This window comes from Balaenoptera borealis (genome assembly GCF_965194805.1).
Source record: "Balaenoptera borealis genome assembly, chromosome: 13".
NCBI classification, from domain to species: domain Eukaryota; kingdom Metazoa; phylum Chordata; class Mammalia; order Artiodactyla; family Balaenopteridae; genus Balaenoptera; species Balaenoptera borealis.
The window spans coordinates 44,122,958-44,147,028 of NC_138870.1; the positions used below are offsets into that span (position 1 = coordinate 44,122,958).

The following is a 24,071-nucleotide window of genomic DNA, read 5'->3' on the forward strand; positions in this document are numbered from 1 at the left end:
GTCGGCTAGCTGGGCAATAGGAAACGGTTTATTAGGAGGGAGTGGTGGAGCCGGGCCAGGCAGGAAGACGCTGGAATAAGAAACATTTTTGCTCCGGCCCCTTTCCCAGTCCCGGGAGGCCGCCGCGCCAGCCGCGCCGAGCCAGCCCCTCCCCGGCCCCAGCCCTGCCCGGGGCGCGCCCGGACCCCAGACCCTGGCCCGCTGTCCAGCGCCCGTCGTGCGACCGCGGCCGCCGCCGGGGAGGGGAGGAGGCCGCCCGCTGCACGCTCGCGGGGCAGGCCCAGAGGTGAGTCGAGGTCCGCGGGCCGGGCCGTTGGGAGGGTGCGGCTGACCCCAACCCCAGTGGGCGCTTCCCCATGGCATATCCCAGAGAGACCCTCAGAGAGGTCGCCGTAGGGTCAATCCCAGCTCCTCGTAGTGCAAGCCGCCCGCCCCTCGCCCTGCACCAGCATCTGCCCATCACCCCACCTAAGACTGGAGGGGGCTGGACCGAACCCGCACTGGGAATCAGAAAACTTTGCTCCTGGGGCCCGTCACTTAGCTTCTCTCTTCTCTCATCCTCATCCATAAAATGGGCAGAAGGATCCCTGCCCTCCTTCACTTACAGAGAAGGGGGTCACATATCCTTCCAGGAACCTGGATTGACCTGGGGGTGGTGTCTACTCCCAGCACTGATGAGCCTCCCCTTGAAGCCCATCTTTCCCAGACCAGTCCTGGCCACTCTTGCCAAAGGAATCTGACACTGTAACTCCCTCCCCCAAACCTCAGTTCCAACCCTGTGTGGTCAGATAAATCCCCAATGCATGGACTTCCTTCAGGATCCAGGTCAGAGGGGATCCAAGTCTCCCTCCAGCCTGGGACCCCAGGTTTTCAGTCTGCCCTGGAGGTCAGTCTGGAGGCCAGTGCTGTTATGACCATCTCAAGACTGGCCACCCACCCCCTCTTTTCTTCTCTGAGGACAAGGGCAGAGTGGACGATAGCTCTCACCCTCTCTATACGGGCAGCTTCTGGCTGAGTCAGGGTCTGTCCGACATCTCTTACCCCTTACTGTTTGTTTGTCCTGGTACCTGTCCTCTCATCTTATCAGGTGGTTAAAAATAGCTACCATTTATTGAGTACTTACTATGTAGACACTTAGATACATTTTTGTCATGTAATCCTGGCCACAGCCTAGCAGAAGAGGTGTTATTATGTCCATCCTACAGAAGAGGAAAGAGATTCAGATTTGAATCACTTGTCCAAAGCTCCATGGATGGTTGGGTTTTTGGTAACATTTGTTAAGTGCTTGCTGTGTACCACTTAGTACTCTGCTAAATAATTTTACTACATTATACCTATGAAATGAGCACTATTATTATTCCCCATTTTTCATAGGGGAGCCTAAGCCTCAGAAAGTTCAAGTAACTTGCCCCAAATCTCATAGCCCTAAGTGGTAGAAGCAGGATTTGAATCCGGGTCTACATGATCCAGAGACCACAACCTGACCTCTGTGCTATACTGTGCTGCATTTGCATTCTGTCTGAGATCCTATACTCCAGACTTGATGCTACATCCCAGCGCTGTGAAGTGATGCAGATGAAAGTGCCCCTTTGTGACGGTAAGGGGCAACCCAGGATGAGCAGCTCAGTCTGGTCCTCTGCTTTATGGTCCTGTGCCGATGTGCAGAGCAAGGCGCTTCCAGCCCCATGACAGTCACTGCTGTGCTGAGCCACTGCTGCGGATGCGAGCCGGTTATATCAATCCCTCAGGTGTGCTGGGGAGAAAGGGATTGACATCCACCTTCTGAGCACACCTCTACTCTGCTTCTCCCCAACTAGGGCTAAGCCTACAGCAAACAGATGATTTCTAAACAAACCCGCATTTGGGCAGCAGGTGATGAAAACTGCAGTCTCTTAATGCAATCCCCGCTTGCTCTTTTTTCTCTTTTGAGGGACCTACCTAACACCAAACAACTGCAGAAATAAAATGACCAAGTGAGGATTTATCACCAGCAATTTAAGTTGATCAAGACATACCTGGTGATTCTGGGCAAGAAACCTGACATCCCCGAGCTTCCGTTTCCCTATTGGATTGTCGTGAGGACGGAGATCAGCCATCAAGGTTCGGTACTTAGCACATAAGTATTACTCAGAGAAGGTTAACGCTTATTACTAAGAATTTCACCGTGGTAAGTTAATATTTGAAATTAGTTTAGCATTTGTGATTTCTGGCTTAAAACTGTGATGCTTCTAGTCAGCAGGAGTTCTTTCAAGAAGTTTTGTTAGACGTGAAAGGAGTCCACCAGTCTCCAGGAGTCTGTTTGTGCTAGAGTCAAGTCTCAGGGCGAATCAGGCAGGGTCAGCTCGGAGTTGGGACTGATCTGGACTCAGCACCCTCCTGTACTTAATCTTACGTCAGGCCCAGTTAAAAACTGGACAGTCGCAGTTTGCCTCCACTACATTCCCAGGATTAGACCAGAGGCGGATTCTGCAAATGCTGCCAAACCCTCCCTGCACTGTTCCTGGGCCCCAGAGGCTGGACATGTCCTGAACAAAGCCCGCGCCCTGCCCTCCCTCTGCAGTGTCTCTGAGTCCCCGGTTCCAGCGTTTAGCCTTGTCTGTCCCTTCTCCAGTAGAAGGGGGGGAGAGGTCCCCGGGTAGGAATTAGAGTCCCTGCCCCCTGCACTCCACTCCCACTCACCCAGCGGGGTCCTGCCCAGTGAAATGAAAGCACGGGGACCAGTCAGCACTGTGTAGGACCCAGTTCTCAAAGTGTGGTACCCACACAAACTGATCAGAATTACCTGGGGAAATTTTTTAAAATGCATGTTTCTTACTGGTCCCAATGGACTAAATCAGAATCTGGAGTGGGGGTGAGACCAAAGAATGTGCATTTCTAATGAAGCACTTCAGGTGATTCTGCTGCGTAATTGTGTAGGTGAGAGGGTGCACTGGAGCACAGAGAAGTGAAAGCATGGGTAGAGGATTCTAGAAGGCTGCCGGCTATCATCCTATTGTTACCCCCTTCTGCTTCTTGCTGCATACTCTCTCCCTAGCTGCTTTCTGGGCAAAGACTGCCAAGGATGGATTCTCGCCCTTACCCCAGTGGGCAAATTCAGCTTGTCTGGGGCTCCCTCTCCAGCCACCAGTCCCACTGTAGAGTGCTTGCCAGACTCCCCACTGCCTTCTGGGAGGGGCAAGAGGCAGGAGGTCAGGCAGAGGCTGGGGACACAGCTGCAGCAGCCCAGGGCTCCGTTTCCTCCCCCAGCCCTGGGCCTCTGGGGCAGAGGAAGCCCAGGCAGGAAGGCCAGAGCTGCCACCAGCTAGTGAGGCCCACGAAGCGCCCCCCTCGCCCCCCCCCCGAGTCATCCTGCCCTCAGAGCCTCAGCATCATGGATCTTCATTTGGCACCATTCTTAGACTAGGGGTCTTCTGCAGCCTATATGGCCATATGCCCAGCCCTACCAGCCTTACCACGTCATGCCAGAAGACACTCCCCCTCCCTCGTGGCAGCTGCCCCTACCTGGGGATCCAGTCCCCAGGCACACACCTGCATACTCTCCACCATTCAAAAGTCCTTCTTGCTGTCTGACCTCAGTCCTTCTTGCTGCAGCCTCAGCCCTAATCTTCTCATTCTAAACCTTTGAGAAATGAAGAAGGGGGTGGCTTCTGAAGCACTAGATGGTTTGGGAGCTGAGATGGGGACTGTTATAGATCAGAATTACTCCCCTAATGCTCTCCACCAAACTTCTGGAAAAGTTCAACCAGCCACAGAAGGTCAAACATTCAACGTCTAAGTATGTTTCACTTCCCTTCCACATCACTGGCCCTACCCCCACTCTTTCCCAGGACGGCAAGGAGAGAGAAGGGGGCCGGGGAGTGGCTCGGAGAGGGCGTCTTATACTCTGATGAGGGTGCAGAGAGGTTCCTTCACACCTGGCACAGCCCAGCACTGTCCAAGCTTTGTATCGTTGTTACAACCCTGAGGGCTCAGACATGGGCAGCCACCCTGGATTGGGATATGGAGTAGAAAAACACGGGACTGGGAGTCTGGACACCTGGGTTGTACTCCTGGTATTGCCACTGAATCCTGCCCGACCTTGCACAAGCCTTCTCTCCTGACTGAGTCTTAATCCCCATCTTCTCTAAAATAAGAGCTGGGCTTTGTGATTCACAAGGTGTCCTCCTAGGACTCCATCATGGGGGTGTCCCAGCCCCGGGTGGCTCCTGCAGACCCTGTAGCCACTCCAGCCTGCCCTGAGAATACGTCCTGCTCCCTGCTGTGCGTGACTCCTGCCTGTTCTATCCAGACCCCAATCTAAACAATCTTGATTCCTGTTCCCAGCTTGGCGGGACCCTGAATGGCAGGAAGTGAAGACAGGAGCCTGTTTATGTTTGAGGCAGCCAGGCCGGGGGGGCGGGGGCACTGGGAAAGGGGTGGGCAGGGGTGGAGGCTGGGAAGGGGTGGGCAAGCGGGCAGGGGACAGAAGGGTGGTGGTACTGCTGAGGAGATGCTCTTTCTACCCTAGTCCCGTAGTCCCCTTCTGCCCTCTGCACCCTCCAGTCTGAACTCAGCAGCAGGAGAGCTGGGAGTCCCCCAAGCTCTCAGTCACTTAAACATGGCTCCCCACCCTTTACCCCTAACAGGATGGTTTCCATGGGGAAGTGAACCAGGACTTCCCCTGCAGGCCCCTCCCCAAAGCCAGACACAGGGAGGAGGGAGGAGGCCTCCCTGCCCCCCCCACAAAAAAACTCCCAGTGATTTCCTCCGGGTGGGAGGGACCCACGGTCAGTGGCTGAAAACACTGAAGGGATCACATTTCATAGATGTTATTGCGCCCCTTCTCCTCTCCAGGGACCATGACCTTGGACCCTCCCAGGAGAACCCTTCTGATGCTACTGACGGCCTTGGGCCTGACCCAGGGTGAGTACTGGGCAGCAAGTATGGAACAGGGGCCTGGGTGGAGAAAGGGCTATCTGGGCTCAGCTCTTGTTGGGCTGAATTTGAGGAGCTGGGGAGGAGGGGGACTTAGGAGCTTGGCTGGAGGGCGGGAGATGGGCTCAGTGGGACTAAGCTCCCGGCTACCCCAACCCTCCTGTGCTGTCCTCCTGATCCAAACCCGCAGACTGCTGCTCTGTCGGACTCCAGGGTGGGACCGCTATCTGGGGGTGCGGGCAGTGGGGATGTTGGCAGGGAGGGACTGGGAGAGCCCTCAGAGTTGGCGCTGGGGGCTGGGCTGGGCCTGGAACTGGGAGGGGAGGTCCTAGGATCAGGGAAGGGACAGAAGCCTGGTTCCCCTGGTGGCAGCTGCCCCTGGCAGGGGTAAGTCACTGGAGGGAAGGATAATCTGAGGATGGAACTGAAGGACCAAGGCCTCAAAGATTTGAGAGCTCAGAAGGTGGGGGCGGGGGGGGGGCAGGGGGCAGACCTGGGTATTAGGCTTATCCTGGGGAGTTGGGCCCAGAGCAGCTGAGCTTCCAGTGTGTCTCCCAGGCGACCCCGTGAAGCCCTCTCGGGGCCCGCTGGTGACCTGCACGTGTGCGAACCCACACTGCAAGGGGCCTACCTGCCAGGGGGCCTGGTGCACAGTAGTGCTGGTGCGGGAGGAGGGCACACACCTCCAGGAACATCGGGGCTGCGGGAACCTGAACCAGGAGCTCTGCAAGGGGCGGCCCACCGAGTTCTTCAACCACTACTGTTGCTACAGCCCCTTCTGCAACCACAACGTGTCCCTGGAGCTGGAGGGTACGTACAGCTGCTCCAGCAACCCCTCCCTGTCTTCTCAGACTCTGCCCTCCCCGCCCTGCTTGCCTCTCGTGCTCTGGCCTGGAGGGCGGGGGAGGCAGGACCCTGGGATCTGACTGGCAGAGTGGCAAGGTGGGGGGCGTCTGGCCCGGTGGAAGCTGGGCCTCAGTGTCCCTCCTGTGCCAGCCACCCAGACTCCGCCAGAGCAGCCGCGAGAAGATGGCCAGCTGCCTCTGATCCTGGGCCCCGTGCTGGCCTTGCTGGTCCTCGTGGCTCTGGGTGCCCTGGGCCTGTGGCATGTCCGGCGGAGGCAGGAGAAGCAGCGGGGCCTGAACAGCGAGCTGGGCGAGTCCAGCCTCATCCTGAAGGCATCCGAGCAGGGGGACAGCATGCTGGGGGTATGGGACTGGGAGACCCTGGGACACAGGGTGGTGAGGGTAGACAGGAGACACAGAGCCAGAGGGGACCCAGAGGGGCAGGTAGCCGAGAAAGGCACAATGGCAGGCACTCAGAGATTTGATTGGGCGCTGGACAGGAGGGCTTGGTGAGTGAGAAGCCTGGAGAGACACAGCGGTGGGGCCCAGGTTGAGGAGGGAGAAACGGGTTGGGTGGGTGCTGCCTCTCAGCGGCCTCTCGATGCTCCCAGGACCTCCTGGACAGTGAGTGCACCACCGGCAGTGGCTCAGGGCTCCCCTTCCTGGTGCAGAGGACAGTGGCGCGGCAGGTCGCCCTGGTGGAGTGTGTGGGTGAGCAGTGGGTGAGCCCGGGCGATGGGGACCAAGAGCTCCCGTGAGCTTGGGGGAGGGGTGAGGGAACTCTTGGCCTCCGGAGTCACAGGGGGGGCCAGGCCTGGCTCCGGCTCCGAATGGGAATTCTGCTGGCCAGGGAGGGGGTTAGAGATGGGTGAGTGCCAGACCCTTCTGCAGGAGCTGGGGTGGAGCAAGAGGCAAATGGGGGTGGCCTGCCGGCTGCCTTTGGGTCTGGATTAAGTTAAAACATAATCATCAGAGGTTCTGCAGATGAAGTCAGTGCAGCATAATGATGGGGGACTCCTCTGGGGATTACTGTGCCCAAGGGCTCTGTGTGTCCGGTATGTGACCCCCTCCTTCCTCTCCGGCCGTCGGATCAGGAAAGGGCCGCTATGGCGAGGTATGGCGGGGCCTGTGGCACGGTGAGAGTGTGGCCGTCAAGATCTTCTCCTCGAGGGATGAACAATCCTGGTTCCGGGAGACTGAGATCTACAACACAGTGCTGCTCAGACACGACAACATCCTAGGCAAGCGGGAGGGTGCTGTGCCAGGCCCCCGGCTCTCATCCCCCCGCACTCAGGGCTGGACCACCACCTCGCCTCTGGACACTGACCTAACCCTGCAGGACTCCTAGCCGGCCCTCAGCTTCCTCAGCCCTCTGATTCCAGCTTCCCCTCTGACCTAAGCCAGACCAGCCCCCACCCCAGCCCCAGCTTTGCCCTGACCTAGTCCATCCTCTGTCCCCAGCCCTGACCCTGACCCGTCGAGCCTCCTTCATCCCTAGACCCTTGGTGAGCCACCTGACCCTCCGCCCACAGGCTTTATCGCCTCGGACATGACTTCCCGCAACTCAAGCACGCAGCTGTGGCTTATCACGCACTACCACGAGCATGGCTCGCTCTACGACTTTCTGCAGAGGCAGACGCTGGAGCCCCAGCTGGCCCTGAAGTTAGCCGTGTCCGCGGCCTGCGGCCTGGCGCACCTGCACGTGGAGATCTTCGGCACACAGGGCAAGCCGGCCATCGCCCACCGCGACCTCAAGAGCCGCAACGTGCTGGTCAAGAGCAACCTGCAGTGCTGCATCGCGGACCTGGGTGAGCGGGGAGGGGCGGGCCCTTCGCGGGGGGGTGGGGTCCGTGAGCTCTCCCTTTCCACGCGGTACTGCCTTTGCTGGTTTGGATGCCTGGCGTCGGTGATGACACTGATTGGCGCTTTAAAACTTACAGACATGTGTTTGGTCTCATCTCACCTCTGCAAGAGCCCCACAGGTTGCCTTAACGTTCTTTTCAAGCCCACACCAGCCGAGCTCCAGGAGTTAGGAGAAAGGGGCAGGGAGCCAGCAACCTGGGTTCTCATCCTGGCTTCGCTGACTACATCGCTCCCCGTCACCAGGCCTTGGGGTTCAGCTCTGTGAAATGGGCATCATAATGCCTGCCTCCCCTACTCGCATCTCGCTGGGTTCTTGCACCTAGAGAGCACCACACAAGCACAGTGTAACTGGGACAGTTATTCTCCCCGTGGCTGCTGTCTCCCAGCCCACCTCAGGGCGGGTCTCCATTTGCCGGCCCCTCTTATGTCCTACCGTCTCTCTCCATCCCACCTCACCCCCGGACCCCAGCCTCCCAGGGCCCATCCTGTCTGTGGGCTGGGATGAGTGGCAGGAGTGACAGGCCCGGTACCCACAGGCCTGGCTGTGATGCACTCCCAGGGTAGTGACTACCTGGACATCGGCAACAACCCGCGAGTGGGCACCAAGCGGTACATGGCCCCCGAGGTGCTGGAAGAGCAGATCCGAACCGACTGCTTCGAGTCCTACAAGTGGACGGACATCTGGGCCTTTGGCCTGGTGCTGTGGGAAATCGCCCGCCGGACCATTGTCAATGGTGAGGATCCCCCCCCTGCACAGGATGGGGAAAGGGGAATAGGGTGGGTGGATAGACAGGCAGGAGATGGGACTTCCTGCCATGGCTGGTGCCCGTGGCCTGAGGGGCTTGTGGTCAGACCTCCCATATTCCCTTTACTGCCACTCACCAGCTGGTCCAGCTGAATGACCTTTTAAGGTTCATCTGAGTCTGGTTCTGGCTGTGAAATCTTGGGTAAGTGATAATAATAAAAATATTAAGAGCAGCTAACATTTATTGAGTTTAAATATGTGCCAGATGCCACGCTGTATACATGTATTATCTTATTGAATCGTCCTTTGTTGGCAGGGAGGTGGTATTGCTTAGTGGTTAAGAGCGTGGGTTGGGAATCGGACTGCCTAAGTTCAGTTCCTGATTTTGCCGTGTGCAAGATACTTAACCTCTCTGTGCCTCAGTTTCCTCATTTGTAAGATGAGAATAAAATAATTTCTAGTTGTTGAGATAATCCAAATAGTGTGTTCAGGGCAGTATCTGGAGCTGTTCTGTAGCTCAGTGAATGTTAGTGGCAATTATTGTTGTAATGACGCATGCTTGACACAGTGTCATCCCCATTTTACAGATGTGGGGATTGAGGCACAGAATTACAGCTGGCTAGAGGCAGCACTGGGGTCTGAAACCAGGCAATCTGACTCTGGGGGCCAGTGCTCTTCATTACCGTGCTTTTTATACCTCTCTGGTCCTTGGTTTCCTTGACCACAAAAATGCGGGATATAATAGTGTTTGCAGTGCCTGCTTATTACTGCCTTATTATTATTATTAGCCAAGCCGTGCAGCATGCGGGATCTTAGTTCCCCGACCAGGGATCGAACCCGTGTCCCCTGCATTGGGAGTGTAGAGTCTTAATCACTGGACTGCCAGAGAATTCCCTGCTGCCTCTTTATTACCGTGGGTGCCACAGGGGACTCAGATTTGGAGGGGCTGAGAGCAGGCAGAGGGACCTCGTTCCTGATGGCCCCATATAGGGGGCTGCCCTGTGGCTGGTGCCCTCCCAGCCCTGGGGTGGATGGGTGCTGGGTGACGGTCTGGACCAGGTGGGGAAGTGATCAGTCTTTGCGGAGGCTGTCCATGGGGAGAGGCTGCTGGGAGTCCTGACAGGTTGGGGACCACCCTCTGGATGGGCTCAGGTCCCTGCCCCTTCAGACATGAGCTCTAGAGGCTGGGGCTGGGGAAGGGGGCACCTGGAAGGAGCCGAAGCCCCTTGGACCAGGCCTCAGGCAGGAAAGGAAGGCTGGACCAGCCTGGGCTGAGGGGGAGGCTGATTGCTGACTCCTGGAGCGGAGGGAAGCTCTGTCAGCCCCACACAGATTCGTGGCGCATTATAAACACTGTAATCTGGTGTCAGCGCCGGCGCTGATTAAAGGCCCATTAGACACGCTCAGGCCTCTGTGCAGCACTGATTAGGGCTCGAGCAGCACAGGGGCTGGCCTGGAAGCCCGCCACGGGGAGCACAGCTGGCGTGGGCTCTACCGAGGTTGCGGCTGTGCTGTGTGGCTGTGGCTCCCAGCCTGGGGCTGGAAGCAGGGTGTGGCCTGGGGCGCTTTTCTGGGGTCTGGCCTCTTCTGCCCCAGTGCCTGCAGCTCCACAGGCATCATCTTCAGAAAGCTCCTGCTAAGGACCACGCACTTCGGATGACCAGGGGAGGGGGCGCTGCTGGCTGAAGGGGTCAGCAGAGGCCTGTGCCATCCCTGAGAGTGGGTGGATGTGATCTGGACCTGGGTAAAAATCTCTTTCTCTGAGGAGATGTGTTTTCTCCCCCTTTCCCTCATTCCACATCCTCATCCAGCAGTCAACCAGCCTCCCTTCCTTAAGTGTAGCTTGGAGGTCAAGAGCATGGGCTTTGGTTAGACTTTCTGGGCTTAAATCCTAGCTCTGTCACTTACTACCTGTGTGATTTTAGACAAGTTTCTTAACTTCTCTGGCCTGAATTTCATTGCTTATAAAGTGGAGCTAATAGTATTGCTTACCTCATAGAGTTGTTGTGAGGATTTAATGCCATGCAGTTAGGACAGTGCCTGGCACATAGTAAGTGCTCAGTGAATATTAGGTATTTGGGGGCATCTGTGATAGTTGGGGCCTCGGAGCAGTACCCAGGCCCTGGGTGGGAGGCAGCTGTGGAAGGACTGGAACAAGATCTGGCCTAGGAATACAATGAGTTTAAGTCTTGACTCTGCCATTACTAGCTGTGTAACCTTGGACTCAACTTCTCTGAGCATCAGTTTCTTCATCTGTAAAATGGGTCTTTGGGTTGCTGTGAAGACGAACAGGATAATGCATGTAAAGTGTTTATAGCACAATGCCTGGCATATATGGTAAATGTAAAATAAGTGGCAGTAATTATTATTATTTATAAATATATTTATTATATTATGGTGTCTCTCTCAGGGGTAGCATGGCCAGGCAACTGGTTTCCTGGACCCTGGGACAGAGGGTGGGCAAGGCTCTCCTCTGGGTGATATTGGGCCTCCTTGAGGTCCCAAGTGACTGTCCCATTGCCCTCCATCCCTAGGCATCGTGGAGGACTACAGGCCACCCTTCTATGATGTGGTGCCTAATGATCCCAGCTTTGAGGACATGAAGAAGGTGGTGTGTGTTGACCAGCAGACCCCCACTATCCCCAACCGGCTGGCTGCAGACCCGGTAAGGCCTCTCTGGTGGGGCTGGGATGGCGTGGGGTGGTGGCTCACAGCTGGGATTTCTGGGCCCAGGAACTTGTGTCTGGCCTCTGCTTCACCTGGATAGATTCTGGGGGGACAGAGTCCAGGGTACTTCTCTGGGTACTCCCTCCCACGTCCCTGCCTGTGGACCTCTGGGACCCTCTGGTTATTCTGGTAACCAGAACACTTCACCTCGCCTGAAAAGTCAGAGGCTCTCTGCTGCATTTCCTGCCATGAAGTTTTTGTTGTTGTTGCTCATTTTTGTTCTTTCTCAAAACACTCCATATACTTACACAGGACACATGCATATGTGTATATAGACACACAGGGGCATGCACGCGCTTCTACACAAACACATACTCACAGGTACACACACATGCACATATATGCCAGACTGTTGACCCCATGAAGAGGAAGAGCATGTCTCCTTTGCTGACCCTTATCTCCCTGTTACCTGTCACAGTGCCTGGCACACAATAGGTACTCAATAAATGTTTATGGAAAGAATGAATACACGTACACATGTGTATACATGTATGTATACATAGACACGTGTATATTTCTGCACAACACACAGATCCACAAAAAGCCACTCATATGCACTCCTGTGCACACACACATACACTCTGTCTCAGGAACCGGCTTGAGCTCTGAGGTGGAGTGAGGCTGGCTCACTCTGGGACCGCTGAGCTTCCTGGGATGGGTTCCTCCCTAGACACATGCATTTTGAGGACGCAGCCAGGGTTGGTGGAGGTGCTGGGAGCCACTGCCCTCTACACTGGGGTCCCGCTGCAGATGGGCATGTGGGAGCCCCGAGGCCTGCAGATCTCCCCTTTCCTGGATCTTGGTGGAGATGAGGGCGGGGTGTACTCACCAGAGGGTGTCCCCGAAGATCTGAGTTACATCTCTCTTTCCGTCCTGCCTGCCTTTCTCCATCCCCTTCTCACTCCACTCCCTTCCTCTTCCATTTTTATCTTTCTTTTTCATCCTTGCCTGGTTCCCGCCATTCTCCCTCTTACCACGTCTGGCCCTCGTCTCCCCCTCCTTTCTGACACTCTCGTTTCCGTCTTCTCATCCTTTCTGTTCTGCTCGTGTCTCCCCACTACTGGGCATCCTCCTCGCCTCTTCCTTTCCACCTTCCCTGACCCGTGTCTCTGCTTTCTCTCCTCTGCTTCGCTCTCCCTCCCCACAGGTCCTCTCAGGCCTGGCTCAGATGATGCGGGAGTGCTGGTACCCAAACCCCTCTGCCCGCCTCACTGCGCTGCGGATCAAGAAGACACTACAGAAGCTCAGCAACGGCCTCCAGAAGCCCAAAGTGATTCACTAGCCGCAGGCCTGAAGCCTGACTCCCCTCTGCCTGCAGTGTGTGTGGTGGGCAGTGGCTGGTGGCCTGTCTGGGTAGAGGTTCTGTGAGTGTGCGCTGGGGAGGGGAGTGCCCCTCTGTGGGCAGCTGTGCCTGCCCAACTCGGCCCCCAGCCCATCCAGCCAGAAATACAGCTGGGCTGAAACCCGATCCCCCCACCTCACCCGCCACCGTCTGGCCCGCTCAAGGCAGCAGGCTCCCTGACGCCGGGCTCGCTCCCCACTCCCACGCCCTGGGTGCACCCCCTACCACCCCCAGGACCCGATGCAAAAGAGGCCTCAGAGCCAGGGTGGCCAAGCCAGGGAATCCCAGTCCCGGGCCCAGAGTCTGGGCCTGCACTTTACCCCCTGCCGTCAGTCAACCCCCACCGCCCCACCAGAGCTGCCAGGGTGGCACAGGGCCCCGTCCAGCCTTCAGTAGACACCCTGCCCTGCCAGGCTTTAGCCTCTGTCCCAAGCCCCAGACACCCAGGCCCATCGGTTTTTCTCCGTGGGTTTGTATCTCAGCTCCAGGCCGCCTTGGGCCGCTGTCTCCTAGACAGGACCCCCGCTAGCTGAATGCTAGCTGCCCAGGAGAGCGGGTTGCCTGATCCTGGGGCCCTCCTCCACTCCCCTCCTAGCTGACTTATTGTGGCATTAAACCCAAGGAGTCTTGCTGCGGGTGTGGCAGAGTCATAGGCCAGTGGTGAGGTGGCAGGTCAGATGGGCAAGGCCCAGGACTTTCAGAATAAACTGAGAGGATGTCGGAGCCAAGCACGGCCGCCAGGGAAGGGCTCAGCTGGGAGTCAGGAGACCCAGGGTCTGGTCCGGGTGCTTGCTCTACAGGACAAGAAGGAGGCCTTCGCTGGCCCAGGACCTTTGTTTCTTTATCTACATATTGAAAGATTTGTAGATGAAGATTTGGTCCTGATGTCTTTTGAGGTTTTTTTTCAGCTCTAAAGTTCTTTGAAATGTTTAGCCTGTGTCAGAACTCAGTTCATCAGTCCCTTGTACTCCTTGTGCCCCAGCCCCTGGCAATTTGCCTCAAGATGGAGATTTGAAAATAACTTTAGCTGAGGCCAAGGGTGTCTGAAACGCCTCCTAGTTTAATTCTCCAAGCTCCAGTTCCTGCCTTAACCCATGTCTGTGGCCATCCTTGGGCTCACACAGCCCTGGGCCTTCTGGAAGGCAAGCCAGCCAGCCACTCACCTGCTCTGTAGCTTCGCCTTCTCTGCCCAGGGCTGAGAGGGGCCAGGGGCCAGCTTCCTGCAGGGCCTCAAAGCTCAGAAGAAATCTGGCTCCAGTCAGCAAGCCTGCAGCACCCAGGTTCCTGCTCCCCACTGGCCCCTGGCCCGGGCCCACACCCTTGGCCGGGCCCCAGAGAGTGTGTGTCTAGGAAGAACCTGGTGGCTGTAGAGAAACACATGGAAAGTTCGGCGTTTGGAAATATCAAGGGTGTATGTCCATGTGCTGAGGAGGTTACCCTGAATCCTAGGCGGGTAGATGGGCTGGAGGGTGATGGGGCTGGAGGTGGGGCCTAAGGGTTGGGGGTGAGGAGCAGGGCTCCGGCTAGGGACATGACAGCCCCAAACTTGGGAAGACGTGGCCTCGCAGCCCTCAGCCTGGGGCAGGGTGGAGAAGGACCCTCAGTTGTCCACAGGAGATTAAGGAAACACAGCCTCCTTCCCCTCCTGCTGGAAACGCCCCAGCACAGCCTCCCTGGCCGGCTTCTCGGCTTCTCGAGTGTTTCTTCCTTCCACCGTCAGAGAGGCACCTTCCCAGGCTGCCTCCCAGCATTGTGCAAGGCCCGGAGGAGAACCAGGAAGTGAAACTGGGTGAAACAGAAAGCTACATGGACCTGCCACGTTCCCACATCGTCGTGGGGCACTCTGCTTCCCGGTAGTGTCACGTCTTCTGGTCACTGGAACCCACCTAGCCCAGGAATCAGGACACTCCTCAAGGGTTTTATCTCCACTGGATTTGGGGGTTAAAAGTCTCCTGAGACTCTACAGCCAGAAACTGAAGGCAGCAGCTCCCCAAAGGCTGGAAAATCCCTAAGAGGAGAAGGTCTGAGGCAAGAGGCGGAGTGATGGGGGAGGGTTGAGGGAAGGGGCCAGAGTTGGGAGGACAGCTGTGGCCAGGGAGAGAAGGAGGCATTGGTGAGAGCGGTCTGCATAATGCTTCTGAATTCAGGACGGTGTTCCAAGGCCGAAATGACAGTCTCTTAACCTGGAGATACTGTTCGTGGGAGCATTTAGCTCGTGCTTAGCACATAGTAGGTCCTCAATAAAGCATGGTTGAAGGTCCGGAGCTCCTGCTGAGTCTTCGCAGCCCGGTGCCTCTGCAGTGGCCCATCGCAGAGGGAACCAGAGGGTACGGGGAAGGAGAGGGTCCCAGGGTATCCTGCCCGGGCTTTGCCCTTGAGAGACAAGTCACAGTTGGCTCAGGCCCCTACTTGGAGCCAAATCTCAGTTCCCACCGCTGGCTGGGAGTAGCCTGCTCGCGGCGCCTCCGGATCGCCCTCTGCTGGCCGAAGGGCTACCCAGCGGCCGCCTCCCGCCCCACCCCCGCGCGGGGGATCGCCTGCCTTTACCCGCCCAGGAGCTCCTCACCCGGCGCTAGCGTGCTTGACCTTCCCCATGCTTCTGTTCTGTAGGGACTGTCCCCCGAAAACCACATCTAGAAAGGAGCTGCGTCCTCACTCAGAGGCAGCTTGGACCCGCCCGCCTTAATTCCCTGTTCTCAATCCCCTCCTTAAATGGGGCCCCCCGCCTTGCCTGGAGTCAGTCTTCATCCCCAGAATGAGAAGGTGACCGCCATCCTCGGGAACCCACCTTGGCGTCCTGGGCGGGCTCAGACAGCACCTTTCCCTCTCCCCCAACCCCGGGAAATTGGGGGCGGGGACATACCATGGGGGAGGCAGGTACTGAAAGAAGACAAGAGGTGACTTTTCCATTTGACCGCCCAGCCTAGAAAATCTGTGCCTTTGCAGTAGAGACCCCCTTAGGGAGCCACAGAAAGGGGTACCCTTGGTAAAAGGGTATCCCAAATCGTTTTACCACGAGGACCTGCCCTCCTCCCAGCAGACCCCAAGGCAGCCTCAGGCCTGGAGCCGGCTAGGACTCTGGATGCCTATGTCCATGGACCTCCACAAGAGACAGTACCCTCCTTCCCAGAGGACCTCTTACACCAGCTTTGGGGAAATAAGAGCGTTCCTGGCATCCTGCAAAGGCAGCTTTTCCCCTCCTCCTGTGCCTGCCAGTCTCTGGTCCTTAAATCCCCACCTTGATGTCCACATTATGGTTGGCGTGTGGGCAGAAGGTCCGTAAGAATATTACGGAAAAGAAATCACAAGAAGACAGGCTGGGATCTGGGAAAGGAGAATTGGCTCGTTGCCCTCCAGGGTTAGAAGAGTCGGTGGGAGGTCGCGGCATCTAAGCCCCTGCCTCCACGTAGAGCCTCAGGGAACCTGCCTGCCTTTGAAAGAAGAAAACCCATCAACTTCTTCGCAGCTTTGTTCTGCTTTCCTGGGGGACCCCAGGCTCCAATTTCCTTACCTATATAAAGAGGGAGAGGATCATTTGTGTGGTAAGGATTCTCTCTGAGGGGTGATGAGTGTCTGTGTAACATGCCCAAATGAGAGTGAAGCTGGTTCCTGGAGCATGAGCTTTGATGCTGAGGACCACGCCCTCCCCTGCCAAGCCCTCGTGGTACCCAGTTCTCCCTATTCTCCCAGTCACCGTTCTCCCTCAGTCCTGCCCCACATCTACCCTCAGAGGGTGGCTCTTCCCCCTCCAGAGCCTCACTCACATCCAGATTAACAGACCAAGAAGTGGCAAATCCCCATGCCTAAAAGATCCAGCCCTAGGGATGGAGTGGAGGGGTGCACGTCCGGAGTCCAGTCTCCCAGGGCGGGGACTGATCCTGACTGTGCAGCCATCTCTCCGGGTGGGCGACTCTTGGAACGAGCTGCTTCTACCAGGGCCACGTTCAGATTGCTAGAAATAGAGACAGAGGGCTTCTTGTCTTTGCATATGATCTGCATAATGTCATAGACACACAGTCTATTTTCAGGCAGCTTTCAGGTTAAAGTGTTGTCACTGCTGCCCTGCGGGTGTCACGTCTGGATGAGTCTCTTTTCTGTTCTTTCTCACCCACCCACTCTTACTGACCTAGATCCCCAACTGCAGGAGCAAGTGGTGAGGTGGGGGGCAGAGCAGGCTTGTCTGGGGAGCCAGAGGGGCAGGGCAAGAGGCACACTGGCATTTCCTTTACTACCACCAGCACCACCAAAAGCAGAGTGGGGCTGCTCAGGGGCAACTGGTAAGCAGAGGCAAGGAACGGGAAGCAAGGTGGCCCATAGTCTGTTCTACACAAACCTTTTCCGCCTCTTCTACCAGAACAGCCAGTTCCCATACGGTTGATTCAGTCTTCTGCCAGTTTGAAGGAAGACATCTAGATAAACCTGTTCCTCTCGGCCACCATAAAGCTGGCTTGGCCCAGCTATCCCTCTTGGACGTTTACTTTCAGCACTAAGACTTGCTCTTAGCCTCCTGTGAAATCTGACCCTCAGTCTGTCCCTCTCCCGGGAGTCCCACCTGGGAGACCGGTATCCTAGTCGGATGATCAATGTCTTTAAAGCATCTGGCACATAGTAGGAGGTCAATCAATGCTAGAGTCCCCTCCTCTCCTTCAGAAGTCTGTGCCAAGCACCTAATTGTCCCAGGCCTGGATGCCAGAATAGGCACCATGCTCTGAGGGCTCACGGCAAACATGCTAGAAGGGCCAGTTAGGGTGACTTACTAGACGTCTGTTGACCTTGGCAAGTCACTTGGCCTCTCAGCTAGAAAAGAGGGGGGCTGGTGGATTTTAGGGGCAAGGACAATTCTCATGTCACAGCTTGAGCCGTTTGGTGACCTGTCCTTGGTCACAGAAGGCTAGGGCTGGAGCCCCGGCAAAGGGATCATCAGGGCCTGTCTGCTGTAGTGTCTTACTATGGAGACCTAAGGATTCACCAGATGCCAAGGTGAGGAGCCTGGGAGACTTGCTGGGTCCTGGGAATCATGAGGCCACTCAGTCAGGCTGGATAGCAGCACCGTACCACCCAGAGCTCCTGGCCCCTGGCGTCCAGTCCCCCTGGACCTGCCTCATCCCCTTAGGCAGGCGTTTCCTGTTGATAAGAAGCTCAGTCAACAAACACTGATAAAGAGATGAAAAAAGGAAATTGACAGGGCTTGGGTATAATGGGCATTTTGTCTGCCTTTTCTACCCTTCTTCCTTCTCCCTGCACTCCTCCCCCACTGCTTCCCAGAACTGAGGCAAAAACATACCCCCCACCTCCACTATGGGCCCTATTTTGCAGTTTCCAGGAATTTAGCCTTACAGAGCCCTTAGAAGCAGGGCCTGGTTTGACCTGGGGGCAGGAGGTGGGTAGGAGTTCAGAGGCAGGAAACTCCGGGTGCTGCGAGGCCCCCAAGTCCAGGGAAAAGGGCAGTGGCAGCAGGAAGGAAGGACTGTCAGGCGCAGGTTGCATCCACGACCTTCCCTCTTCCCTTCTCCTCCCTCCCCGCCGGAGGCCTGGATCCAAGCCGTGGTTAGGTGGCTGCATAGTCTACAATTAGTGGATTTTCCATCATTTTAGTCTCGGGCTCATTACTGGAAAATCTCATTAATTTTGACTCTACTAATTTGGAGTCTATGATCCTTTGGGACAAGAAGCTGGACTGATGTTTAGGGAAAGAAAACAAACAAGTTTGCAAAGCGTGTCCAACTGCCCTTCTTGGGTTTGGTTTTGTAAGCTCAGCTCAACAAAGGCCCTTTTCTCAAGCACTCGGCCTGCAGTTAAGATAACCTGCCACCAGGTGGGTGATGAGGCTTTGTCCTCACTAGTGCAAGTAGTCATGGATCATGGACAGGGTTTTTTTTTTTTTTTTAATTTATTTATTTATTTATTTATTTATTTATTTTGGCTGCGTTGGGTCCTCGTTGCCGTGCACGCGCTTTAGTTGTGGCGAGCCAGGGCTACTCTTCATTGCAGTGCGCGGCCTTCTCATTGCAGTGGCTTCTCTTGTTGCGGAGCACGAGCTCTAGGTGCCCGGGCTTCAGTAGTTGTGGCACATGGGCGCAGTAGTTGCGGCCCATGGGCTTAGTTGATCCGCGGCATGTGGGATCTTCCCGGACCAGGGCTCAAACCCGTGTCCCCTGCGTTGGCAGGCGGATTCTTAACCACTGCACCACCAGGGAAGTTCAGACAGGGTTGTTTTAAAGATTTATACTAGATACTTCTTTTCCCCTCTTCGCTGGAGAGATCATTCCTTAATAAAACAGTCAGGCAAACATAAAGGAGCAGAATAGATGGTTCTAAATGGCCAGGGTTTAAAAGAAAACCAACAGCCATCTACAACTTGAGGTCTTTCTCCTGAATTCGAAACTGTTTCCAGTCCTGGTTACCACCTGACCAGGGCCTTCTCTTGGCTTCAGGCCCTCAAAGCTGTCAGCGTACTTCTGACCCTTGAGGGGAGGAGCAGAGGGTTTTATCCTAGTCAAGACTTGGATTTTTTTTTTTAGTAATTCGATAAATGTATTCTAAATTTCATATGGAAGATATGGGAACATATGTATATGTATAACTGATTCACTTTGTTATAAAGTGAATCAGTAATTTTTTTTAGTAATTCAAAAAATGCATTCTAAATTTTATATGGAAGAATGTAAATTCATGAAGAGCTAAGTCAATATTGCCTTATTTTAGGTTAATTTGTGCTCCGCAACAAGAAAGGACACTGCAGTGAGAAGCCCACGCACCGCAATGAAGAATAGCCCCCGCTCGCTGCAACTAGAGAAAGACCGTGCGCAGCAACCAAGACCCAGTGCAGCCAAAAATAAATAAATAAATAAATTTAAGAAAAAAAGAAAATGGAAGAGAACATCCTTGTGACCTAGGTATGAGGAAGGATTTAAACAAGACTCTTAAAACACAAACTACAAAGCGAAGAACTATATGGATATGATGATATCAGTATACTCTTCAAAGATACACCATAAATTTAACATTCATGAATTAATAAAATTAATAGATAAATGGTAGACCAAAAGATATTTACGATCCCTAAAAGACTGTTAAGCATTAATATCTACAAGATATGAGAATACTATCTACAATATATGAGAAACTCCTTCAAATCAACAAGACTCCATAAAAAAATGGGCAAAATACATGAAGAGTTCATTCACAAGAAAGGAAACCCAAATGACTAACAAGTATAAAAAGGAATGCTAAAACTCACTAGGGGTCAGAGAAATGCGTATTCAAATGACATAAAACTAATATCTATCAAAATGGCAAAATTAGAAAAGTGAGTAGTGCCAAGTATTAGCAAGGAGGTGGGGAAATAGGAACTGTTGTTCAGTTCTTATAAAGTATAAACTGGTGTAGCCTTTGTAGCATTGCTTAGTGAGAATGGGTGTGCCTATGCCTCATGATACCATTTCTGGGTCGCATCTCAGAGAAATTCTCATACAAGTCCCCAGGGGGACATGCATGAGGACGTTCAACACAGTAGTGCTTGTGGTAGCAGGGAGCTGGAGCCAACCTTGGTGTCCATCACTGGGGGAACAGATAAGTAAAATGTTGTGGATGAATATTTCAGAGCATTATGTCATCCATCAGAAGCAAAGAACCACATATACATACAGCAACGTGGATAGATCTTTAAAATATAGAACTGATTGGCAGAAAGAGAAGGCGGGCTATAGCACAGTGCCTTTTACATAAATTTGGAATGCATAATAGAACTATCCTATGATGCAGCAATCCTACTTCTGGGTATATATCCAAAGGAATTGAAATCAGGATCCTAAAAAGACCTCTGCACTTCTGTGTACATTGCAGCATTACTCACAATAGCCAAGACATGAAACAAAATAATGTCCATCGACAGACAAATGGACAAAGAAAATGATGTAGTATATACAAACAAAGGAATATTATCCAGCCATTAATTAATTTTAATATGAATATTTAAAAAGTAGGAAATCTTGGGACTTCGCTGGTGGTTCAGTGGTTAAGACTCCACGCTTCCAGTGCAGGGGGTGCTGGTTCGACCCCTGGTCAGGGAACTAAGATCCCGCATGCCGTGTGGCAAAAAAATAAAATAAAATAAATATTTAAAAATAAAAAGAAGGAAATCCTGCTGTGTGCGACAACATAGATGAACATGGAGAACGTCATGTTAAGTGAAATAAGCCAGACACAGAAGGACAAATACTACAGGATACCACTTAGATGAGGAATCTAAAATAGTCAGACTCATAGAAGAAAAAAGTAGAATGGTGGCTCCCAGGGCTGGGGTGAGGTGGAAATGGGGTGGTAGTAGTCAAAGGGTACAAAGTTTAATTTATGCAAGATGAACAAGGCCTAGAGATGTACTGTATAGCAAAGAGCCTCTAGTTAATAATACTGTATTGTATACTTAAAAATATGCTAAGGGGGAGACCTTATGTCAAGTGTTCTTAACACACACACACACACACACACACACACACACACACACAATAAGAATAGAATTCATACATATTCAAAACAACACTACATTCTTAACAAGGATACCCCTGTACTTAAGGACACAAGCTGGCTAGAATGCTTGTGCAGTGAGGGGAGCAAGGTGGACAGAGATTGAAAAGGGGATCGGAGAAAGAGGTGGAAAATACAATCTGAGAGAGGCCTTGCCGCCTTGCACAGGCCAGTGGTGATAACAAGCTACCGCGTGATTAACCTGAGGCCCATAACTACAGGCGGAAAAGACAACAAAACCACAGAGTCCGAGTCCTGACTCAGCCGCTCAGAAGCTTGTGATCCTGGGCATGAAGCAACACAGAATACTCGGCTTCTTCACCTTGAAATGGGAATAATGTGAGGAATCATGATCATGTTGGACAAGGGGCCTGGCCAGAACTGTTGTTCAATAAATAATAATAATACCAGTGAGACTGCACTCTTCTCACCAGTACTGCTCATGGCTTCGGTTCTGCAGAGCTACAAGCTGGCTTTGCGTCAGTTCCTCTTGCTGGGAATTCCCTGGCGGTCCAGTGGTTAGGACTCGGCGCTTCCACTGCAGGGGGCACGGGTTCGATCCCTGGTCGGGGAACTAAGATCCCACATGCCGAGCAGTGCCACCAAAAAAAAAAAAACCCAGCAAACAAATAAAAAACTCTTGCTTTGTCCCTCTCTCAAATCAGGGGAAAGAAAAGCAAACCCTCTCCCTAGCCCCTGGCTCTCTAATCTCCCCGGCCTCCTCATCTGGGCGGCAGCTTAAAAAGAGAGATTTACAGGGCAAGGTGAAAGTTTATGGTTGCAGATATATGTGTATATGCACCTATACGTATAGGTACATGTGTATGAATATATATATATATGTATGTATTTATTTCCATTAGAAGAAGACTCCTCATCCTGTACTTACTGGCTGCTCCTTTTGGATCAATACTTTGGTTAGGTCTTTTGTGAAATGAAATTTATATGCACGCCCACCGTTTCCTTAGTAACAATCTCCGGCAATCAGATCTGCTCTCTGGTGGAAATGGCCTTTGGAAAGTGCCATGCGGTGCACAGTTGCACAATCTTACCTTTGCCAGAAACTGTTTTCTGATGCAGCCAGTACCTTTTCCAGAGGGGAAAAAAAAAAAATTAACTACATTTAAGCAGACTTAACAACGTCTTAAAATAGATATAAAGTGGTTTCACCCCACAAGGGAAATTCTTAAAATACTAAAGTACTGTTTTTAAGCATAGTCAAGTACTTCAGAAAAACTAATTTACATTCCAAACAATTTCTATGCTAATTACAAATGATTCTTTCCCAACCACTAGGTAATATTTTGTGTTACTGTATGTACCTGAAATGAATAATTATTATTATTTTTTAACCAATACTCATTCAAACTAGCCTTTCCACAGTGCTACTGGATCTGCACTTTTATTGTATTTCAATAAAAATTTGAATTTTTTTTTCAAATTTGATCCCATAGTATTGAGGTAAAAACACAAAAACGGATTTATCACAGTTGTGTAAATGAGAGGCTTGCGACTCTCAGATTTCCGCTGATTTTGCCTTTTCCTGCATAGGAAATGGTAAGCCCCAGGATGGCCACAACTGCAGACACCAAACCCGTGGACTCACTGCACTCGTACCTCTCCCTCCTCAGGTCCCCCTCTCAGGTCCTCACTCTTAACGGCCCTTCACTTTTCAAAATGAATCCTCGACTTGCCCTTCTCTATGGAGTCCTTCCCACCAGGGTATAAACTTGCCGCAAACCACATAGTCTCAGCCCCACCCCCTTCCAACCACCCCAACCCCTCTCCCCTTGCCTTCATGGTCCTATTTATTGGTGAAGTCTCTGCTTCCGCACCTCCCACTCACTCCTCAGTCCACCACCTGCTGGCTCTGCCATGGAAACTGATCTCCTGGAGGTTACCCCTGGCCTCCTTGTTGCGAAATCCCGTGCACCCTTATCAGTCCTTCCTTTTTTAACTCGACCTCTCGGCAACATTTGACCGCTGACCACTCCCGCCTCTTGGCTTTCCTGCCACACGCTGCCGGTCTCTCTCCAGCTTTTCTGGCGGCTCCTTTTCAGATGTCTTTGAAGGCCTCTCTTTACCTCTCCTGTAAATGCTGGTGTTCCTGGCTTTCAGTCCGAGGTCCTCTTCTCCATCTGCACACGCCTACTGCGTAAGCTCATCACACCTTGGCTTTAAGGCTCATTGATGACGACTTTCAGATCTGTGTCTCCAGCCCCCACCTCCACCCTGAGCTCTAGACCTCAAGACCCAGCTGTTTCCGAACGGCTCCTTGGATGTCTCCCAGACATCTCAAATGCATCATGTCCAAGACAGAACTCGTTATCTGTCACCCCAAACCTGCTCTGCCCCTGATGTTCAGAGAAAGGTGTTACTATCCAAGAAAACACAGGAGATCCGTTTATGACCACCTTCTCCCAAACACCAACCCCCGCCCCCATCAATTGAACACAAATTCTTGTCCATTCTACCTCCCAGTCATCTTTCCAACTCCATCCACCTCTTTCTGTCCCCATCCTGGTCCCAGCTACCAGCCTCCCTCCTCTAGGTTAGTGGAACGTCCCCCTGCTCTCCTGCATACATCTAGCCCTTCCAATTCATCCTTTACACTGAAGGCTGGAGAAGTTCCTCTAAAATACAAATGGACACTCCATAATGCTCTCCGCTGAATGTCACTGCCCTCAGGTTAAAGTCTAAACTCCTTATTAACAGGCCCCTATTGCTCGATCTGACCTAGCCCGCAGCTCTGACCACATCTCTTTCCACAGCCCTCCTCCATCTTCATGCTCCAGCCACACTAGACTTCTTCCTTTTAGCTCCTTAGACCCACCATTCCCTTTGTCTCTGGGCCTTTGCATATGCTCTCCCCGCTGTCTAGGACATTCTTGGCCTGACTACTTGCATTCATCAGTAAATATGTGTGGTGGTGTGATGAAGTGGACTTCGGAGAGAGGCAGACCTGGGTTTGAATTCCAGCTCTGTTGTTTTCAGGCTCTGCGTATGATGTTGAGCCTGTAGACTAACCTCTCTGAGCCTCTGTGTCCTCATCTGTAGACAGAGGAATAGTAATACCTGCTTTGTCTAGCATATATAGATTTTTCTTTCC

General features: G+C 53.2%; 1 protein-coding gene across 2 annotated transcripts; it reads left to right on the plus strand.

Annotated features, from left to right (window-relative positions):
* Positions 1-1,938: 1,938 nt before the first annotated feature.
* ACVRL1 (activin A receptor like type 1) lies at positions 1,939-13,366 on the plus strand. Of its 2 annotated transcripts, none has more exons than XM_082350547.1 (10): positions 1,939-2,167; positions 4,834-4,902; positions 5,473-5,724; positions 5,911-6,122; positions 6,371-6,470; positions 6,854-7,000; positions 7,292-7,567; positions 8,159-8,356; positions 10,902-11,032; positions 12,242-13,366. In XM_082350547.1, the coding sequence occupies exons 2-10, from the start codon at positions 4,839-4,841 to the stop codon at positions 12,374-12,376; spliced, it is 1,515 nt and encodes a 504-aa protein (XP_082206673.1). In that variant the 5' UTR covers positions 1,939-2,167; positions 4,834-4,838; the 3' UTR covers positions 12,377-13,366. The 2 variants fall into 2 exon arrangements, with proteins under 2 accessions (XP_082206673.1, XP_082206674.1); XM_082350548.1 differs by having other exon boundaries at positions 1,939-2,100.
* The last annotated feature ends 10,705 nt before the right edge of the window (positions 13,367-24,071 follow it).